Raw genomic sequence first — 18,361 nt, forward strand, 5'->3', positions numbered from 1 at the left:
CTCCCAAAGTGCTGGGATTACAGGCGTGAGCCACCGCGCCCGGCCTCTTCTTTCTTTTTTTTGAGATGGAGTTTCGCTTTTGTTGCCCAGGCTGGAGTGCAATGGCGCAATCTTGGCTCACTGCAACCTCTGCCTCCTGGGTTCAAGTGATTCTCCTGCCTCAGCCTCTCGAGTAGCTGGGATCACAGGCATGTACCACCACAGCCAGCTAATTTTGTATTTTTAGTAGAGACGGAGTTTCTCCATGTTGGTCAGGCTGGTCTCAATCTCCCGACCTCAGGTGATCTACCCACCTCGGCCTCCCAAAGTGCTGGGATTACAGGCGTGAGCCACCGTGCCTGGCCTTAAATGCTTTCCTCATTGGTGGCTGCTTTTGGGCCAACTATGGTGGTAATATTTTTTACTCTTTGGAGCAAAGTTATTTCCTAGGGTCTAAAAGCTGTTCCAAAGAGGGACAATATTAAGGATGGGAGGTTTGTGTCCTGTAAAATGCATCCTTTCTCCTCTGCAGGTTATGTTCACCTGGTCCTGCTCTGAATGAGAATATCCTGGTGCCTGAAAGGCCTGCTCTGTGATGGAGGGATTGCATTGCCTAGCAAGGTGTGGGTGCTTTAGATAAGTCCTCAGTGTCTGAGTCACACCTCTCCCCCAAACAGATCAATACAACTGGCTTTCTGCCCAAGAGACGACCGAAGGCCAGGCACGGTGACTCACTCCTGTAATCCCAGCACTTTGGGAGGCCCAAGCGGGCGGATCACGAGGTCAGGAGTTTGAGACCAGCCTGGCCAACATGGTGAAACCGCGTTTCTACTGAAAATACAAAAATCAGTTGGGTGTGGTGGCACGCGCCTGTAATCCCAGCTACTCAGGAGGCTGAGGCAGGAGAATGGCTTGAACCCGGGAGGCGGAGGTTGCAGTGAGCCGAGATCACGCCATTGTACTCTAGCCTGGGCAACAGAATGAGACTCCGTCTCAAAAAAAAAAAAAACAAAAAACGAGAAGGGGGACTAAAGTGGGGTTGGGTACTATGCAGCACGGTGTGACAGAGCTGTGGATCTGGGGTGGAAGGGGCCACAGACCTTCCTGCACTGCCCTAAGCCAACAGGACCCTGATGTGTTCTATGTCCCTGTGGTGCTAAGGCCTTGACCACTCTTTTATTTTTTCCTCTTTCCAGCTTTTATTTTAGGTTCGGGGGTAAATGTGCAGGTTTGTTACACAGGTAAATTCCATGTCGAGGAAGTTTGGTATACAGATTATTTTGTCACCCAGGTAATGAGCATAGTATCCAATAGGTAGTTTTCCAGTCCTCATCGTCCTCCCATTCTCTACCCTCTAGTAGGCCCCAGTGTCTGTTGTTCCCCTCTTTGTATCCATGTGTACTTGTAAGCTCCCGGTTACAAGCGAGAACACATGGTATTTGGGTTTCTCTTCCAGGGTTAATTCGCTTAAAATAATGGCCTCCAGCTCCATCCATGTTGCTGCAAAGGACATGATTTAATTCTTTTTTATGGCTGTGTAGTATCCCATGGTGTATATGTACCACATTTTCTCTATCTGCATCACCATTGTGGGCATCTAGATTGATTCCATGACTTTGCTATTGTGAATAGTGCTGCAACGAGCATATGCGTGCCTGTGTCTTTTTGGTAGGATGATCATTCCTTTGGCTATATGCCCAGTAATGGGATTGCTGGGTTGAATGGTAGCTCTGAGTTCTTTGAGAAATCTCCCAACTGCTTTCCACAGTGGCTGAACTAATTTACATTCCCACCATCAGTGTATAAACATTCCCTTTTCTCTGCAACTCACCAGCATCTGTTATTTTTTGACATTTTAGTAATAGCCATTCTGACTGCTGTGAGATAGTATCTCATTGGGGTTTTGATTTGCAATTCTCTTTTGATTAGTGATGAGCATTTTTTCATGTGCTTCTTGGCCACATGAATGTCTGACTGCTCTTCTAATTCTGTTCTGCTCAGCTGCACCTGCCCCGCCTGATGATGGGTGAGTGAAGCCTCTCTCAGAGTGAGAACACCTGAAAGACTGTTCACCAGTGTGGGTTTTTCAGTGGGCACTGAAGTGGGAGCTATTGTTGAAGCTTTTCCCACACTGTGCACACTTGTATGGGATTGATTTTCAATGTGAAAACAAAGTATAAAAACTATTATTGGAGTTATTTCTAAACAGAACTAACATTAGAATAGCCTGAATCATCAGCATTGTCTTTCAGAAAAATCAGATTCATCAAATAGATCTTTGGCCTACAACTGTTAGAGAATTATGTTAACATCATATGTAAGAATGCTACATTTTCTAGGATTTGACATTTTCAGTGATCGAGAATTACTGTATTTTGTAAAAGGAAATACCACTACTAAATGCTGTAAATAGAATGATGTCCTTTGCTTCCAAATTTGATATACTAGAGCAGTGTGAAAATACTAAAAGCAAGATGACCAGGAGTAGTGGCTCACACCTCTAATCCCAGCACTTTGAGAGGCTGAGGCAGGAGGATCACTTGAGGCCAGTTCAAGACCAGCCTGGTCAACATGGCAAACCCCGTTAGTTGGTCATGGTGGTGCAGGCCTGTAGTCATAGCTATTTGGGAGGCTGAGGCATGAGAATTGCTTGAACCTGGGATGCAGAGGTCGCAGTGACCTGAGATTGCACCACTGCACTCCAGCCTGGGTGAAGAGAGAGACCGTGTCTCAAAAAAATAAATAAATAAAATAATAAAAGCAAGATATTTTGTGGCAAAGTTATCTCAGGGTAAACACTGCAGCTGCAAGCACTGCTGGCAAGTATTCTTGGGGCAAATGCTTAACTTTTCAAAAAGCTCAAGAGACCATGATGCTTTTCACCATACCTTAGACAACGTCCTGCTACCTTGTGTGCACCAGCCAACAACCGTAGACAAATGTACCTGTCTTCTACCACTTTTTATCCATGGCGATTTCATAAAAGTTTAAGTATCTGTGACTCATCATAGATGAATTTTAACTTTGGTTCCTAGTGCATCTCGTTCCCATCCTTCCTTTCATCTACCATTCTCATCTACCAAACTCTTCAGGAGTCAGAATCTCCTGATGAACCTTGTTTTTCCCTTGCTTCTGTGATCTTCACTCTCATGATGGCACAAACCCTTTCCAACCCAATTCATTTCCTCTTTTCCCTATTTCCTACCCCTAGAAGGCTCTGCATGTCCTACTTCCCTGAAGCAGACTCTACACTTACATATATGTCATTTTCAGGACCCTGCAGGCTTCTGCATGAGTATAGTTTCTAATGGAGAAAATTACAACCAAAGGCCAAGGAAATGGAGGGAGAAACAACTTTATTTTCATCAGAAATTAGTAATGTTTATAAATTTGTTTAGTTTGTAAATTATTATCAGAAATAGTAATGTCTATAAACCACTTTAAGAGACAATCAGGAACTATGATGAGGGCGATAATAAAAGGATAAGTCTTATAAAAAATTAACCTGGATGTTACGCTTGCTCTAAGGCTGAGTCACTTAGGGAAACAAATTCAGTATTATCCAATGGCTTAATCCTCCTCCTTTTTGTTCCCTTTTTGGTGGTGGCTGGGTTACAAAGAGTAGTGTCTTCTTCCCTGAAGTTAGTACTAGTATGGCAGGTGCCTAGAGGTCAATTATTGGTTTAGAAGAGATTCAGGCTCTTAATTTCTACATGTGCTTCCCAGGAAAGGGGACACTTTCTTTCTCAGCCCTGTGTGAGGACTGCGTTAGCCCAGAACGTGTTCTCAGATCACTGGGTGCCCATTCTCAGTTCTAGGAACAGGAAGACCCTGGTTTCCTGGCAGAATTTATGGACCCTACAGCTTTCTCTCCATCAAACTTTAAGTTACAGTAAGATAGCACTCTGGAGTCACAGGCACACCCAGGAGAGGTCAGCATCCTTATGCTGATTCCTGGTCCTGGACATGGGTCTTAAGATCCAGTAGTCAGTAGGTCTGTTGCCAAGTCACGGACTGGCTAGATCTCTCCATAACAGAAGAAAGCCCTAAGGAACGCATACATGCTGACCTGAGGAACTAATCTGACAGTTTTCCTACACACTCATAACACATCTCTTCCTTCCTGTGATGAGAGTACTACTTTCGAGTGTACTGTCTGATGACGGGTGAGGGCAGAGTTCTTACTGAAGCCTCTCTCACAGTGAGAACACTTGTAAGGCTTTTCACCAGTGTGGGTTTTTCGGTGGGCACTGAAGTGGGAGCTATTGTTGAAGCTTTTCCCACATTCTGCACACTTGTATGGGCTCTCACCAGTGTGGATGCGCCGGTGAGCACTGAACTGGGAACTGTTGTTGAATCTCTTTCCACAGACAATGCACTGGTAAGGCTTCTCCCCAGTATGGGTCCTCTGGTGGACAATGAGGCTGGAGCTCTGGTTGAAGCTTTTCCCACACTGCCCACACTGGTAGGGCCTCTCCCCTGTGTGAGTTCGTAGGTGGGCAGTGAGGTTGGAGCGCTCACTAAAGCCTTTCCCGCACTCACTGCACTTGTGAGGCTTCTCGCCTGTGTGGATTCTCTGATGCCGAACAAGATAAGAACTTCGGCTAAAGGTTTTCCCACATTCTGGACATTGAGATACTTTTTCCAGTTCGAGTGCTGGCTTGTGGGGAGAATGCACACTCTGAGAGCAGTTTTTCCCACAGAGGATATGTGTACAGGCTTTGTCCCTGGCACAAAAACTCTGGTGACTCATCTTCTCCTGGGATGGGGTTTTCTCCTCACTCTCCCCTGGAGAATTTCTACATTGCCTTCTTGATGTTGGCTCACTCTCCAAGCCTTTTTGTAGCTCAGAGTGCCAAAAAACTCCTCTGGACTTTCTCTGTAAAGCTTTGTGTATTTCTCCTTCCTCTGAGTCATCCCATTTTAGATTTTCTTTTTTAATCTCATTCTTGATCTCAAAATCTGGAAAAAAACCCCCACAGAAATACAATGGACTACAGAGAAGGAAAACAATGGAATGCAAAGTTATAACTATACTATGTAGAAGAAATATCTAATTGAAATTCTTCATGTGATTAAGTCTCCTGCTAATTAACAGCTTTTTATTTTCTAATTGTAATATTTTTGAGCTCCAAATTATTACAGAAAAATTATGCCCTAAACTCCAACTTTTCTCTTATCTTTTTTCGGATGTTCTGACATAATGACAGACTGAGGCAAGACATCAAGCTCTATGTCATCTGCCAGTCTGTTTATAGGTGTACCCTCAATTCTTGAATGTTCTAACTTCTGGCAGCAGAACAACAAAAGGCAACCCTGGTCTTGGCCAGCTCAAACAGGAAGAAAGCAAAGTGCTAAGTACCCAGCCAGCATAGGCTCAGGCTGTGAAAGGCAAGGCCATGCTAGAGGAGGAGAGAGAAGATAGACCTGGTCTGGAGGCCTAACCAGCAGTCTGACAATGCAAAGTAGTGAAACTCCATGGGAAAAGATGAACTTAGTGAAAGAGGTTGGCAAATGCAAAATCAGGGCTCTAAAATGCAAGAGGAATAATCTTTAAACTCCATGAAAACCAAAACTCCTGGCTTGGATAGGGTGACACATCAAGATGATGATAATACCAGGATCAGTGACAGCTCCCACTCAATTGCTAGACTAATGGCCTCTAAAGTGGACTTTGCCATCCTTTGACTATCAGAGCCAAGGGAGTCTTACCAAGTCTGTTTGGGAACAGCACTGGCAGGTCAACTTTCCTGACTTCCTGGCCAGGATTCCTGAAGTCCTTTTCATCCCTGTCTGCACCATCCACAGTGCCATCTTCTACCTCCGTGGGCTCCCCGTTCTGGTGATTCAGCTCTCCCGCCTCAATATCACTTCCTTCTTGGCCAGGAACAGCATCACTTGCCATAGGAGGTGCAGAGGCCCAGGAGCTTGAAAGAGCATCCATTTCCTCGTAAAAGATACAAGGCTCAGGCACACAGCCTCTCCTCACTTTGCGGTAACTCAACTGTAGGCTTTTGAACTTGGTGCGACACTGTTCTGGGGTCCGCAGAAAACCCCGATCCCAGAGTTGTTCCGCCATGGCCCTGTAGATCTGGCTGTTCTGCTGACAGGTTTGGAGTTTTCCATAAAATTGAGAACTACTAAGAATAGCCAGGAGCGTCTTGGTCTCTTCATAGCCCCAGGGCACACCTGTTGCTGGGAGACAAAGAATAGCTCAATCAGATCTGTCAGTTAGATCATGGAGGACTGTACATACTGCAGTGTGAGGTTTTAGCAGCTTAAAAAGTTACATCCTAGGCTGGATGTGGTGGCTCACACCTGTAATCCCTGCACTTTGGGAGGCCAAGGTGGGCGGATCACAAGGTCAAGAGATCGAGACCATCCTGGCCAACATGGTGAAACCCCGTCTCTACTAAAAATACAAAAAAAATTAGCTGGGTGTGGTGCCATGTGCCTGTAGTCCCAGCTACTCAGGAGGCTGAGGAAGAAGAATCACCTGAACCCAGGAAGCAGAGGTTACAATGAGCTGCGATTGTGCCACTGCACTCCAGCCTGATGACAGAGCAAGACTCCATCTCAAAAAAAAAAAAAAAGTTACATCCTGGTTTCTCAAACTGTGCCACAACTGGCTGTTGTTATTTCTAGGAAGAAATCTCACTGTGGCCATTTGTCTAAAACATGAAAACTTTTAGTATAATACAAAAGACATTCCCTCCACTGAGAAGGACTTGTAGGGTTATTTACTCAAGCTGCCTTTTAAATTTGTCTTTTTTTTTTTTTTTTTTTTGAGACGGAGTCTCGCTCTGTCACCCAGGCTGGAGTGCAGTGGCCGGATTTCAGCTCACTGCAAGCTCCGCCTCCCGGGTTCACGCCATTCTCCTGCCTCAGCCTCCGGAGTAGCTGGGACTACAGGCACCCGCCACCTTGCCCGGCTAGTTTTTTGTATTTTTTAGTAGAGACGGGGTTTCACCGGGTTAGCCAGGATGGTCTCGATCTACTGACCTCGTGATCCGCCCGTCTCGGCCTCCCAAAGTGCTGGGATTACAGGCTTGAGCCACCGCGCCTGGCCGCTAAATTTGTCTTTAATTATCCTCAATCCTACTCATTTCTCCTGGAGAGATGGCTGGCAATAAGGGTAGTGTCTTGCCTGCCTTGACAGTTGTGGGACTTCCTGAGGGTGGCCACATAAGAGGACACAGCGAACAGGTGACGCTTGAGTAAAGCAAAGATTCAGGGGACAGAGGAGCTGGTTGTAAGGATATAGCTGCCTGTTCCCTCCCTGATACAGGAATACCTCCTCATCTGACCCATCTCTATCTGTTTATATCTCCTGTCATCCTTGTAGATACAAGAAAATGACAGCAGTTAACACACCAAGGTAAGAATAAGCAGTAAACATCTGAGAAGAGCAGTTCAGGATGACTGGCTACTCAAGAACCCTCACCACACACTCCTGCTGCCCATCTGGGCCAGTTGATGAGGACTGATTTGACTAGAGCTGTCCCAGCAAGTGCACTCCAACATCTGGTTGTGATATTCTGAAGGGCACCAGCCTCTTCTTGTCACCCCCTCTGCTCCACACTGAGCCACCGTCACCTCATGCCTGGATCACTGCCATAGCCTATCTGGTCTTCTTGCTTCCACTCTGGACCTTTTACAGTCAACCTTCAACCCAGCAGCCAGAGGGAGTCCTCTCCTTTGTTATTCAATTTAACTAACAGTGCCTACAATGCCAGTTTCTAAGAAATATAAATATTACATGAACCCTGGCTTCAAGGAGGTCACAGTCCTGTAGAAGTCTCTCTAGCAAAAAGAGACATGAATAAATGTTTACATAGAGTTAAGTGCCAAATAAAGTGAAATACTCAAAGTGGTCCTTTTAAAACTATTACTCCTCTGCCCAGAAGCACACAAGACTCCCCCATTTCACTCAGAATAAAAAAGTCCTTCATGTAGGGCCTGACGATCCTGTATTAGTACTTCTCAAATTATCTATGAAGGACGGGAGTCTTGTGCTTATTTCTTTTGTAAAATACAATAAAAATACAACTGAAAAGTGCAGCAATGTTAAATTGTTATAAAAGTTTCTAATTGCTCCCTCTCAGTCTCAGCTGACAGCACTCATTTGAGCTGGCTTTCTGAGCTCGTTTTCTCATTACTCATGGGTGCACTCTGTGCCAGTAAACTGGCATGCCCACCTCGCTCCAAGCTGTCATTGCGTCTGTCTTACACTCTTCCTCCATGTGGGATATGGCTGCATGGCTCATCCCTCCTCCTTCGGTAAGTCTTTTCAAATGTCATTTTCTCAGTGAGAGTGACCCTGAGGACCCAAACTGAAAACTGAAAACCAACCTCTGTCCTGGCACTCCCATCACTCTGCTCTGCTGTTTCTCTCCCATCGTGCTTATCACCCTCTAACATCTTCTGCCGCTTACTGATTATGCTATAGTCTATCTCTTCCCACAGGGCAGGAATCTTTATCTGTTTGTTCACTGTTGTATACCTAACGACCTAGAAGTAGGTCTGAGATACTATAGGCACTAAGTTAATATTTGTGGAAAGAATGACTTGTCCTCCCACATTCTGTCTCAACTCTTACCTCTAATTTTAAAGGATCCTGAATGGTTGACAAGAAACCAAAAGTGTGTGGGGAATACAAGCCTTCATTTGATAAGCCTAATGTTGTAGAAATTAAAATTACAGGTACCATTACATGAAATATTCAGAATAGTGCAATCCATAGAGACAGAATGAAGACTGGTGTCTGCCAGGGGTTTGCAGGGGGAGGATGGGGAGAAACTGCCGGATGGTTGTGGGATCATACTTTGGAGTGATGGAAAGGTTCTGGAACTGGACGTAGTGGTAATTACACAACACTCTGAATGTGCTAGATGCCAAAGAATTGTTCACTTTACAGTGGTTAATTTTATGTCGTGAATTTCACCTAATAAGTTAAAAATCACAAATACAAAAATATTTATATCTCACTTTACTGTATTATCCATATATATTTAGTAATACAAAGCGCAAAAAGACACTATACTCTCCTGCAACTGGACAAAGATAAGGTGCAGGAGAAGCCTGAAGAAGCAGCAAGAAATGGCATATGCTGAAGCCAGGAAACTGGGAGTTCCTGGCAAAGGAGGGGAGGGATGGCAGGGGCAGAGCAGGGAAAAACCACACACCACTGGGGAGGACAACATTGTAAAGTGAGGCAGGGGCAGTGTCACAGGGCCTGTGTTCACGGCCTTGTGTAGTCCCTCCCACCCTGGGCTTGGCCAGGAGAACCCTGCATGTGAAGCAGCAGACGAGACATCTAGGCCCAGTGAGCTGCAGTGTCTGTCTCTGAATCTGGATAGTCAGGGAGGCTGCTCTGAGGAGGAGGCATTTGGCCCAGATGGGACAGAACTGATTTGAGAAAGGCAAGAGAGCGGTCTGTTTGGCAGAACCTTCCCCAAGTGTCCTGAGATGCTGGGAAAGGGCCTGGAAGGCCCGGGCATAGTAGACTGTCCTAGTTGGGTGGTTTTATTTGTTAATCTCCTGTGCCACTGGAGAAACTCGGGATTGACTACTGCTACCTGTGTGCATGAGCACACGTTCAGCATGAGCACATCTGTGCTCTTGTTGGCCACCTGTCTGGCTACAGCTCCGGCCTGCTTGTTCTGACTCTGTCTCACTATCACTTTTTGCTTCTCCACCCCCTCACCCTACATCTCCCATGTTCTTGACTGCCTGTCACACATGCTACCCCTTTCTTTTGATTTCTGCCTGTGTCTCTCTTGCCTGCTCTGGTTCCCCATTTACTTCCTCCTTTCCCTCCACCCAACAGTCTCCCCACTCCCTCTGTCTCCCTTCCTCTCACGTCCTTCCAGCTTCTCTGAACAACTGAACACATCCACCTGGACCTGGAGGGAAGATGGATCCTTACCCAGCGAGATGTGTCTGTTCTTCCTCTGCGTGGCACCCCTGTAGAGGGCCTTTCGTGCAGGGCCTGGGCACATCCATTCTTGCTGACAGAGGGATACAGCTCTGTTGTCACACGTGGCTGGTCCCTGTAACAACACTGGAGCTGGCTACCGGTAAAATAGCACCACTCTAGCCTGGGGTGGGGGCAGAGACAGGATCACAGTTGTCAGATCAGGGGCAAGGCAAAGGCAGGGGAGGTCAGCCCCCAGGGACAGGTTCTGAGCCGTGTGATGATGTCAGAGTGGACAGAATCAAAATAACCCGAGAAGCCCCGTGGACCACACAGAATCCTTCTCATGTCTCTGGAAATGAGGGTTTTGGGGTGAGAGTGGGTAATCAGGAGACAGAACGCATCAACCACAGCTCACCTGGGACCCAGCTGTCCAGACCACAGCACCTGTCTCCTGGTCGTGGAGACCTGTGTTTTGGGGCAGGTTCCTGGGAGCCTGAGGAGCAAGCCAGGCTGGGGGAAAAAACAGCCGCTATTAGAGGGCGGCTTCCACACAACAGCACAAAGCAGAAGCTCTCAAAGTGGGCTCCTGGGCCAGCTGCATCAGCAGCCCCTGGCAACCCATCAGAAATACAAATCCTGGGGCCCCACCTCAGATCTTCTAAATCAGAAATTCTGAAGGTGGGGCCTGGGACTCTCCCACCCTGGATGAGTCTGAGGCAAACTCAAGTTTGAGAACCACTGCCAGAGCACACGGCCTCTGTGAGTTGAGAAGTTCCTTTCATGAGATTCCTCTTGGCATAAGAGCTTTAATTTTTTTTTTTTTTTCATTTTAAAGAAAAAGATACATGTCAGGGAAAAAAAGAGAATCATAGTGGGAAAACAAAAATATCTCCATAGCCCTGCCACCCAAAGATAACCACAGTACTCTTTAAAATACCACAGTAACAGAAACCTTTTATATTTTTCAGACCAAGATAATACATTTTTTCTCAAGTCTCCAACTTCAAGAATTACACAAATATGACTGTGACATTGCTTAAAAATATAGGAAAAATTTTTTAAAAATTGTACAATCCCAGCACTTTGGGAGGCCGAGGCAGGCAGATCACGAGGTCAGGAGATCGAGACCATCCTTGTTAACATGGTGAAACCCCATCTCTACTAAAAATACAAAAAATTAGCCGGATGTGGTGGTGGGCGCCTGTGGTCCCAGCTACTCGGGAGGCTGAGACAGGAGAATGGCATGAACCCGGGACGCGGAGCTTGCAGTGAGTCGAGATCGCGCCACTGCGCTCCAGCCTGAGCAACAGAGTGAGACTCCGTGTCAAAAAAAAAAAAAAATTGTACCAATAAAATGAATCATGTTTACTACTTATTAATGAAACTTCAATGGCAACTCAGAGGTATGTGACCCCTGGAGAGGTAACAACATTCCAGATCTGTGAGTGGCCCATGGGCCTAGGAAGCAGAGGGAGCCTAGCCTGGAAGGCAGCGAGTCCTGCTTTTTACTCACAGCCCCTGCTGTCCCAAAGCCTTGGAAATCACACACAGAGAACACAGGGGTTCCCAAGGATTAAAAGGAAATAAATGCTAAGTGGCAAAGTTTATAAAGATGTTAACAAGAGTATTACTTTGCTTAAAAAAAACTTGAATCAGCCGGGCACGGTGGCTCACGCCAGCAATCCCAGCACTTTGGGAGGCTGAGGTGGGCGGATCACCTGAGGTCAGGAGTTTGAGACCAGCCTGTCCAACATAGCGAAACCCTCTCTCTACTAAAAATACAAAAAATTAGCCGGGCATCGTGGCAGGAGTAGGTAATCCCAGCTACTCGGGAGGCTGAGGCAAGAGAAACACTTGAACCCCGGAGGCAGAGGTTGCAGTGAGCTGAGATCATGCCATTATACTCCAGCCTGGGCGACAAGAACGAAACTCCATCTCAAAAAAAAAAAAAAATTAAAATCTGAGACAATTTTCTACTTTATCAACACAATTTGCCAACTTAAACATCATCAAGACACAGTGTTTTTCAGGCTGGGTGTGGTGGCACATGTCTGTTTTCCAGCACTTTGGGAGGCTGAGGCAGGAGGACTGCTTGAACCCAGCAGTTTGAGGCAACAGTGAACTATGATGGCACCACTGCACTCCAGCCTGGGCGACAGTGCAAGACCCTGTCTCTTAAAAAAACTTACCTAGCAACCTGTAATGGCAGCTTTCAATTAAACAGAAAAGGCAGCAAGTATATAGCCAAATTACTTCATGGAAAAAGACTTATAAAAATACAGACCCTTGGTATATCCACGCAATGGAATATTATTCAGCCATCAAAAGAAACAAAGTACTGACATGCTCAAAACATGGAAAGTGACAAGAAGGCAGACACAAAAGGTCACATAACACATGTGATTCGATTTATATGAAATGTCCAGAACACGTAAATCCATGGAGACAGAATGGGGAGCAACTGTTTAATGGGTACAGGGTTTCCTTTTCGGCATGATAAAAATGTTTTGACGATAGAGGTGATGGCTGCATAACACTGTGAATGTACTAAGCATAACTGAATTGTTCACTTTGAAATGGTTAATTTTATGTTATGTGACATTCCCTCAATTAAAACAATTTTTTTTTGGTAGAGACAGGATCTTGTTATGTTGCCCAGGCTGGTCTTGAACTCCTAGGCTTAAGCTGCCTCCTGCTCCAGCCTCCCAAAGTGCTGAGGTTACAGGCATGAGCCATCGCACCCAGCTAAGATAATTTTTTTAGTTAAAGTTTTCTAAGGCCGGGCGTGGTGGCTCATGCCTGTAATCCCAGCACTTTGGGAAGCTGAGGGAGGTGGATCACGAGGTCAGGAGATCGAGACCATCCTGGCTAACACAATGAAACCCTGACTCTAATAAAAATACAAAAAATTAGCCGGGCATGGTGGCGGGCGCCTGTAGTCCCAGCTACTCGGGAGGCTGAGGCAGGAGAATGGGGTGAACCTGGGAGGCGGAGCTTGCAGTAAGCCGAGATCGTGGCACTGCACTCCAGCCTGGGCAATGGAGCAAGACTCCGTCTCAAAAAACAAAAAAAGTTTTCTAAAAAAATTAAGACAAGTAAAAACAAAAAATAGAGCTCTGGAAGAAAGGCAAAAATAATACAAATATATTCTGGAAAAGATTAAGTTGGATGGGGAAGGGGATTTAATGTCTTCAAGTATATGAAGAACTGCTGTGCAGAAGGTGAAGGTAACATGTTCACCTTTAAGGACGCCTGATTCTTTAGTAACAGAATTGTAATAAAAAAGAATTATGCTAACACATAAAGAATCTCTGTTCCTACTTTAAGTGCTATTACCTTCAACTGAAATTTGTAATCTTGCTTTTGGATATGGATATATTTCTCTTTTATTTTTTTTTTTTGAGGCAGCCCAGGCTGGAATACCAATGGCGTGATCTTGGCTCAGTGCAACCTCCATCTCCTGGGTTCAAGCGATTCTCCTGCCTCAGCCTTCCAAGTAGCTGGGATTACCATGCCCAGCTAATTTTTTGTATTTTTAGTAGAAATTGGGTTTCACAGTGTTAGCAAGACTGGTCTCGAACTCCTGACCTCAGGTGATCGGCCTGTCTGGTCTTCCAAGGTGCTGGGTTTACAGACATGAGCCACCACGCCTGGCCGGTTTTTGGATATATTTCAAAGGCATTTAGTCTGGAACCCTTGAGTGGACCCAGTTCAGACCTTTGTTTCCAGTAAATGATTGTTCCTCACCTGCCTCAGGTGAGGACAGAGGCTTCTGCTTACCTTCCGACTGTTCCCCTGGTCTTTGGTGTGAGCTCTGTGATCCCTTTAAAGTCGGCTTCTCTGGCTGAATCTCCTGTTTCCATTGGGATCTCAGTGATTCTCTGGTTGTTCCCAAAGGGGCCATCTCCTCCATGAGTACTTTCAAGTCCTTCTCAGAATCTGGGACCTGAGGACAGACCCCATCATCCATCACTACAAATTCCTGCCTAAGCTGGACTTTACAACTCCTAAGAGTGGCATTAAAAAATAATGTGTAACATAAGGAAGCAGAAGAGAAACATCTAGGAGCCACTGTATTGCTGCTGTAATAAAATAAAAATTAATAGAATTAGGTCTTTGAGGGTGCAGTGGTTCACGCCTATAATCCCAGCACTTTAGGAGGCCGAGGCAGGTGGATTATGTGAGGTCAGGAGTTCAAGACCAGCCTGGCAACATGGTGAAACCCCATCTCTACTAAAAATACAAACATTAGCTGGTGTAGTGGTGTGAGCCTGTAACCCCAGCTACTTGGGAGGCTGAGGCAGGAGAATCACTTGAACCCAGGAGGCAGAGGTTGCAGTGACCCAAGATCACACCACTGCTGTCCAGCGTGGACAACACAGCAAGACTCTGTCTCAAAAAAAAAAAAAAAAAAAAAAAAAAGTCTTTGAAGTGGTTAAGATTATTTATATGACAGCACCTAGCATAGAGCCTGACACACCAGAACTGTTAAAAACTGGTATATATTTGTTAGAAGAGAGAATGTCAGCTTTCACTTTAGCATGCCCCCATGACTTCCACACTAGGCCATTTCCTCTGCCCCCCGCCCCAATCCAATATCAGTTCTGTCTTCAAAAGAGACCTCCTTTGGTCCTCTCCACCTCCCAGCTCCATCAGGGTCCAGGACACTATCTGCTGTCTGTATCCTCTCTACTGCTGAACCCTCCAATCCATTCTCTCTACGTGGAATTCAGTGTGATCTTTTTAAAATCTAGACTCCTATCCCTCCATAGTAACAACACTCTTCAGTGGCTTCCCACTGCACACAGAATAAAATCCAAACTCTTCTTCGTAGCCTAAAAGGCCCAGCATGATTCTGCCCTGCCTCCTCCCTTTCTCTCACAGCACTCTTCCCCAGTCTCTGAGCTCCAGCCACAAGCCCTCCCTTCCTCTCAAACCTGCCCAGTCCTTTACCACCTTAGGCTCTTGGTATGTGCTGTGCCCTCTGTCTGGAGTACTCTCCCCCAACTCTTGGGACAACTGGTTCCTTCTCCTCCTTCAGTGTCACCTCAGAGAGGCCCTGCCTCACCACCTATCTCCCAACACTCCAGTTATCACATCACTGTGCTCATTTCCTTCCAAGTACTCATCTGAAACGATCTTTATGGTTTACTTTTGATTTATGATTGTCTGTTTCCCCCATGGACTGCGGGCTCCAGCAGGCCAGGGGCCATGCCTGTCCTGTTCACTGTAAAATCCCCAATATCACAGTCACTTAAAATCAACTTTTGTCTTTCAGAGCCATCTTCATTCCTTAAGTCCCATGCTTATAACAGACACCCTTAAAGGGAATGAGGAGAGGTACTGAGAGGCAAGTGGGGTCCTAAGAAATTATGTCAACCTCTATTACTACTACCCACCTCCACTTCTTGCTCTCTCCTTCACTTTCATGATAGGTGATACGGTTTTGCTGTGTCCCCACCCAAATCTCATCTTCAATTGTAGTTCCCATAATCCCCATGTGTCATTAGAGGGACCCAGTGAGAGGTAATTGATTCATGGGGGCAGTTTCCCCCATGCTACTCTAGTGATAGTAAGTTCTCACAAGATCTGATGGTTTCATAAAGGACTTTCCCCTTCACTCAGTTCTCATTCTTCTCTTTCCTGCTGCCATGTGAAGAAGGATGTGTTTGCTTCCCCTTCTGCCATGATTGTTTCCTGAGGCCTCCCTAGCCATGCAGAACTGTGAGTCAGTTAAACCTCTTCTCTTTATAAATTATCCAGTCTCAGATATGTCCGTATAGCAGTGTGAGAATGGACTAATACAATAGGTTTCAAATAGGTGTTTAACCTATACACTCCTGCACTGTTTTATATTAAGAGTGTGGGCCAGGCACAGTGGCTCACACCTGTATTCCCAACACTTTAGGAGCCTGAGCTCAGAAGGTCAAGCAAGACCAGCCTGAGCAACATGGCAAAACCTCATCTGTAATAAAAAACAAAAATTAGTTGGGCATGGTGGTGTGCACCTGTAGTCCCAGCTACTTGGGGGGCTGATGCAAGAGGATCACTTGAACCCAGGAGGTTGAGGCTGCAGTGAGCCACATTCATGCCACTGCACTCCAGCCTAAATGACAGACCAAGACCCTATCAAAAATAAAATAAAGTAAAAGAAAATAAAATTAAGTGTGATTCCGAGATGGTTAAGGATAAGAGGAGAGAGCATCAAACAGAGTGATGGAAGGGGACCTGGGCTAGGATGACTATTGGCATGCTGGGATTCCCACTCTATTTATAATAGTTCAGTTCTCCAAGCTCTACCTTCTTACAAGTGCTACTGCACCTCTCCATTCAATCTTACTTATGAGTAAGAGTCCCAGTCCCACAGACTTCAGACTAATTTCCTCAACTTTTTCCCTGATGCATCACCACCAAGCTGCTCTTCCCGTCTCTAAATTAAGTCAAAAGTACTAACTCCTCAATCCTACCAAATTTCATCTACATCCCCCTTCACCCATTCCTCTTCCCACAGGCCGTGCATATCCCTACCTCCTCACTGGGAAACACAAGCATATCTGCTGCCTAGGTCCTTCCCATTCCAGCTATGCAGACTCTGGCACCTAGCAAGCTGCTTCCTGCTCTGATCACAGACCCACTCAGGCTGACCAATGTTCCTCTGACCTGTGCCCTCCATTACTCTAGGCCTCTCCCAGACTTAACCGATTTCAGTTGCCTTCCTCCTACCAACTCCTCCACAACCAAAGCTGGCGTGTTACTTTTCTCTTCCTGTGCCTTTCCCACCTCCCTGCTCCCAGAAGATATAAGCTGGTTACACTGATCAGATCTCACACCTAGTCCTGACCGTAAGAAGATATTTTATAAATCCATCAGTGTCCCATACTGAACACTTAATCTCGGCAGCAAGAACCAGGGCAAGGCTTGGCTCTAACTTAATTTTGTTGAGTGTACGACACATGGCACTCTGCCCTCAAAGAAGCTCCTAGCAAGAAACTAGATTTTCGTTCACCAGCATCTCTACTTTTCCTCCATCCCCTGAGTGAAGGATAGTTGTCCTTTCCCTGGCCTTGTTTTGGAGAATTTTTCTGAGTGTTTTTACCACTTTAATTAAGGACTTCAAACATTACTAAATATATGAATATCTAACAGCTGTATCCACAGATGAGAAATTCTTCCCGTACTATAAGGGCATAGGACCAACCCGAGATAGCCAAGACCTTCTGTGGGCAGCAGAGGGCTACTGTGTGTTTCTCAACCAAGCACCCCTCCAGTAACTGGATTTCCCAACTTCTTCATAACCCAAACCACAAAGTTCCGACTTCCTTTTCTCACCTGTTGTCCAGGAGCTCTCTGTACATCCTCAACCAGAGCCACAGCTTCCTCCCCATTTTCTGGATGCTGCTCCCTCACCCAGGTCTGGATCTCCTCTGGCAAGATAGTCAGAAACTGCTCCAAAACCAGCAGCTCCAGGATTTCCTCTTTCGAGTGCGTCTTCGGCTTCAGCCACTGACAACAGAGTTCCCAGAGTTTGCTAAAAGCTTCATGGGGGCCAGTTACTTCCTGGTAGCAAAACTGCCTGAAGCGCTGACGGGAGGCTTCGGAGTCAGGACTGTTAACCTGGAGGGCTGATCTCTGGCCCCGTGTGGGATCCTTGTTTGAGGATGGGTGTGCCTCGGGACTCTTTGCTGCAGCCATCATTTACCTCGACGAACTGGCTTACTCTGGTTGCCACTTCTACCCTGGAGATCAGAGTCCATCTCTTCCCACATCACTGGGAAACCATGTTCTCCTGCAAGGAATGTCTTTCTCTAATCCGTGAGACATGAGAGTGTCAGACATGTATAGAGACTCACAGCTGAAAATAAGTGCTCAACTTTGAAGGATGTCTGAAGAGGATGGAAAAAGACAATATAAACCTATCACATTCCTTCACTCTGCTTCTTGTGATTTACTTTCTATCCTTTTCCTCCCTCCACAAATCTATACCAATGATCCAAAACACTAGAAATATTTAAACTGTCTTTGCAAAAACTGTTAACAGTGAGAAGATTATGACACTAAAAGAGATAGGATCTAACCAACTCCATCTTGCTTTTAACCTCCAAACTGCCCTTGGTCATTCCTGGGCATGAGGCAAGCTAGCTTTGGGTGAAATTTAGTTTATAGTTTGAATGATAATAACCCTTCCCAAAACTAAACTCCTCTGTGAAACTAATTAAAGACCACCAGGTTAGGAGGATGAGAGGGGCCTGAATTCTGCTAAGATGTAGGCCTAATGAAATGATTATCCAGAGGTCACAAGATTTGCAACTTCCCCAATTAAATAACATCACCATTGTAGAACCCAAGATTGGTCTTTTGAGATGTCTTTTCAGGCCTCTGCTTTCTGACAACCAGATGGCCCCACCCAGACTAGGGACTCCTCTGTGGCTCCCACCCAAAATCGCACTCAGCACACAAGAGCCA

General features: G+C 45.8%; 2 protein-coding genes across 2 annotated transcripts in view; one reads left to right on the forward strand and one right to left on the reverse strand.

Moving 5' to 3' along the window:
• Positions 1–10,904, forward strand: part of LOC105467873 (zinc finger protein 75A) — a 72,462-nt gene extending 61,558 nt beyond the window's left edge. Inside the window, exon 6 of the mRNA XM_071084004.1 lies at positions 10,867–10,904. The gene's annotated coding sequence lies outside the window, so the exon portion shown is untranslated. The remainder of the gene's footprint in view (positions 1–10,866) is intronic.
• Positions 961–17,593, reverse strand: LOC105467865 (zinc finger and SCAN domain containing 32). The gene is made up of 6 exons (XM_024788512.2): positions 17,228–17,593; positions 13,679–13,844; positions 10,314–10,408; positions 9,908–10,031; positions 5,692–6,174; positions 961–4,941 (listed from the first exon to the last, which is right to left on the reverse strand). The coding sequence occupies exons 1-6, from the start codon at positions 17,591–17,593 to the stop codon at positions 4,082–4,084; spliced, it is 2,094 nt and encodes a 697-aa protein (XP_024644280.2). The 3' UTR covers positions 961–4,081.
• Positions 17,594–18,361: the final 768 nt, after the last annotated feature.

This window comes from Macaca nemestrina, chromosome 18 (assembly GCF_043159975.1).
Source record: "Macaca nemestrina isolate mMacNem1 chromosome 18, mMacNem.hap1, whole genome shotgun sequence".
In the NCBI taxonomy this organism is placed as follows: domain Eukaryota; kingdom Metazoa; phylum Chordata; class Mammalia; order Primates; family Cercopithecidae; genus Macaca; species Macaca nemestrina.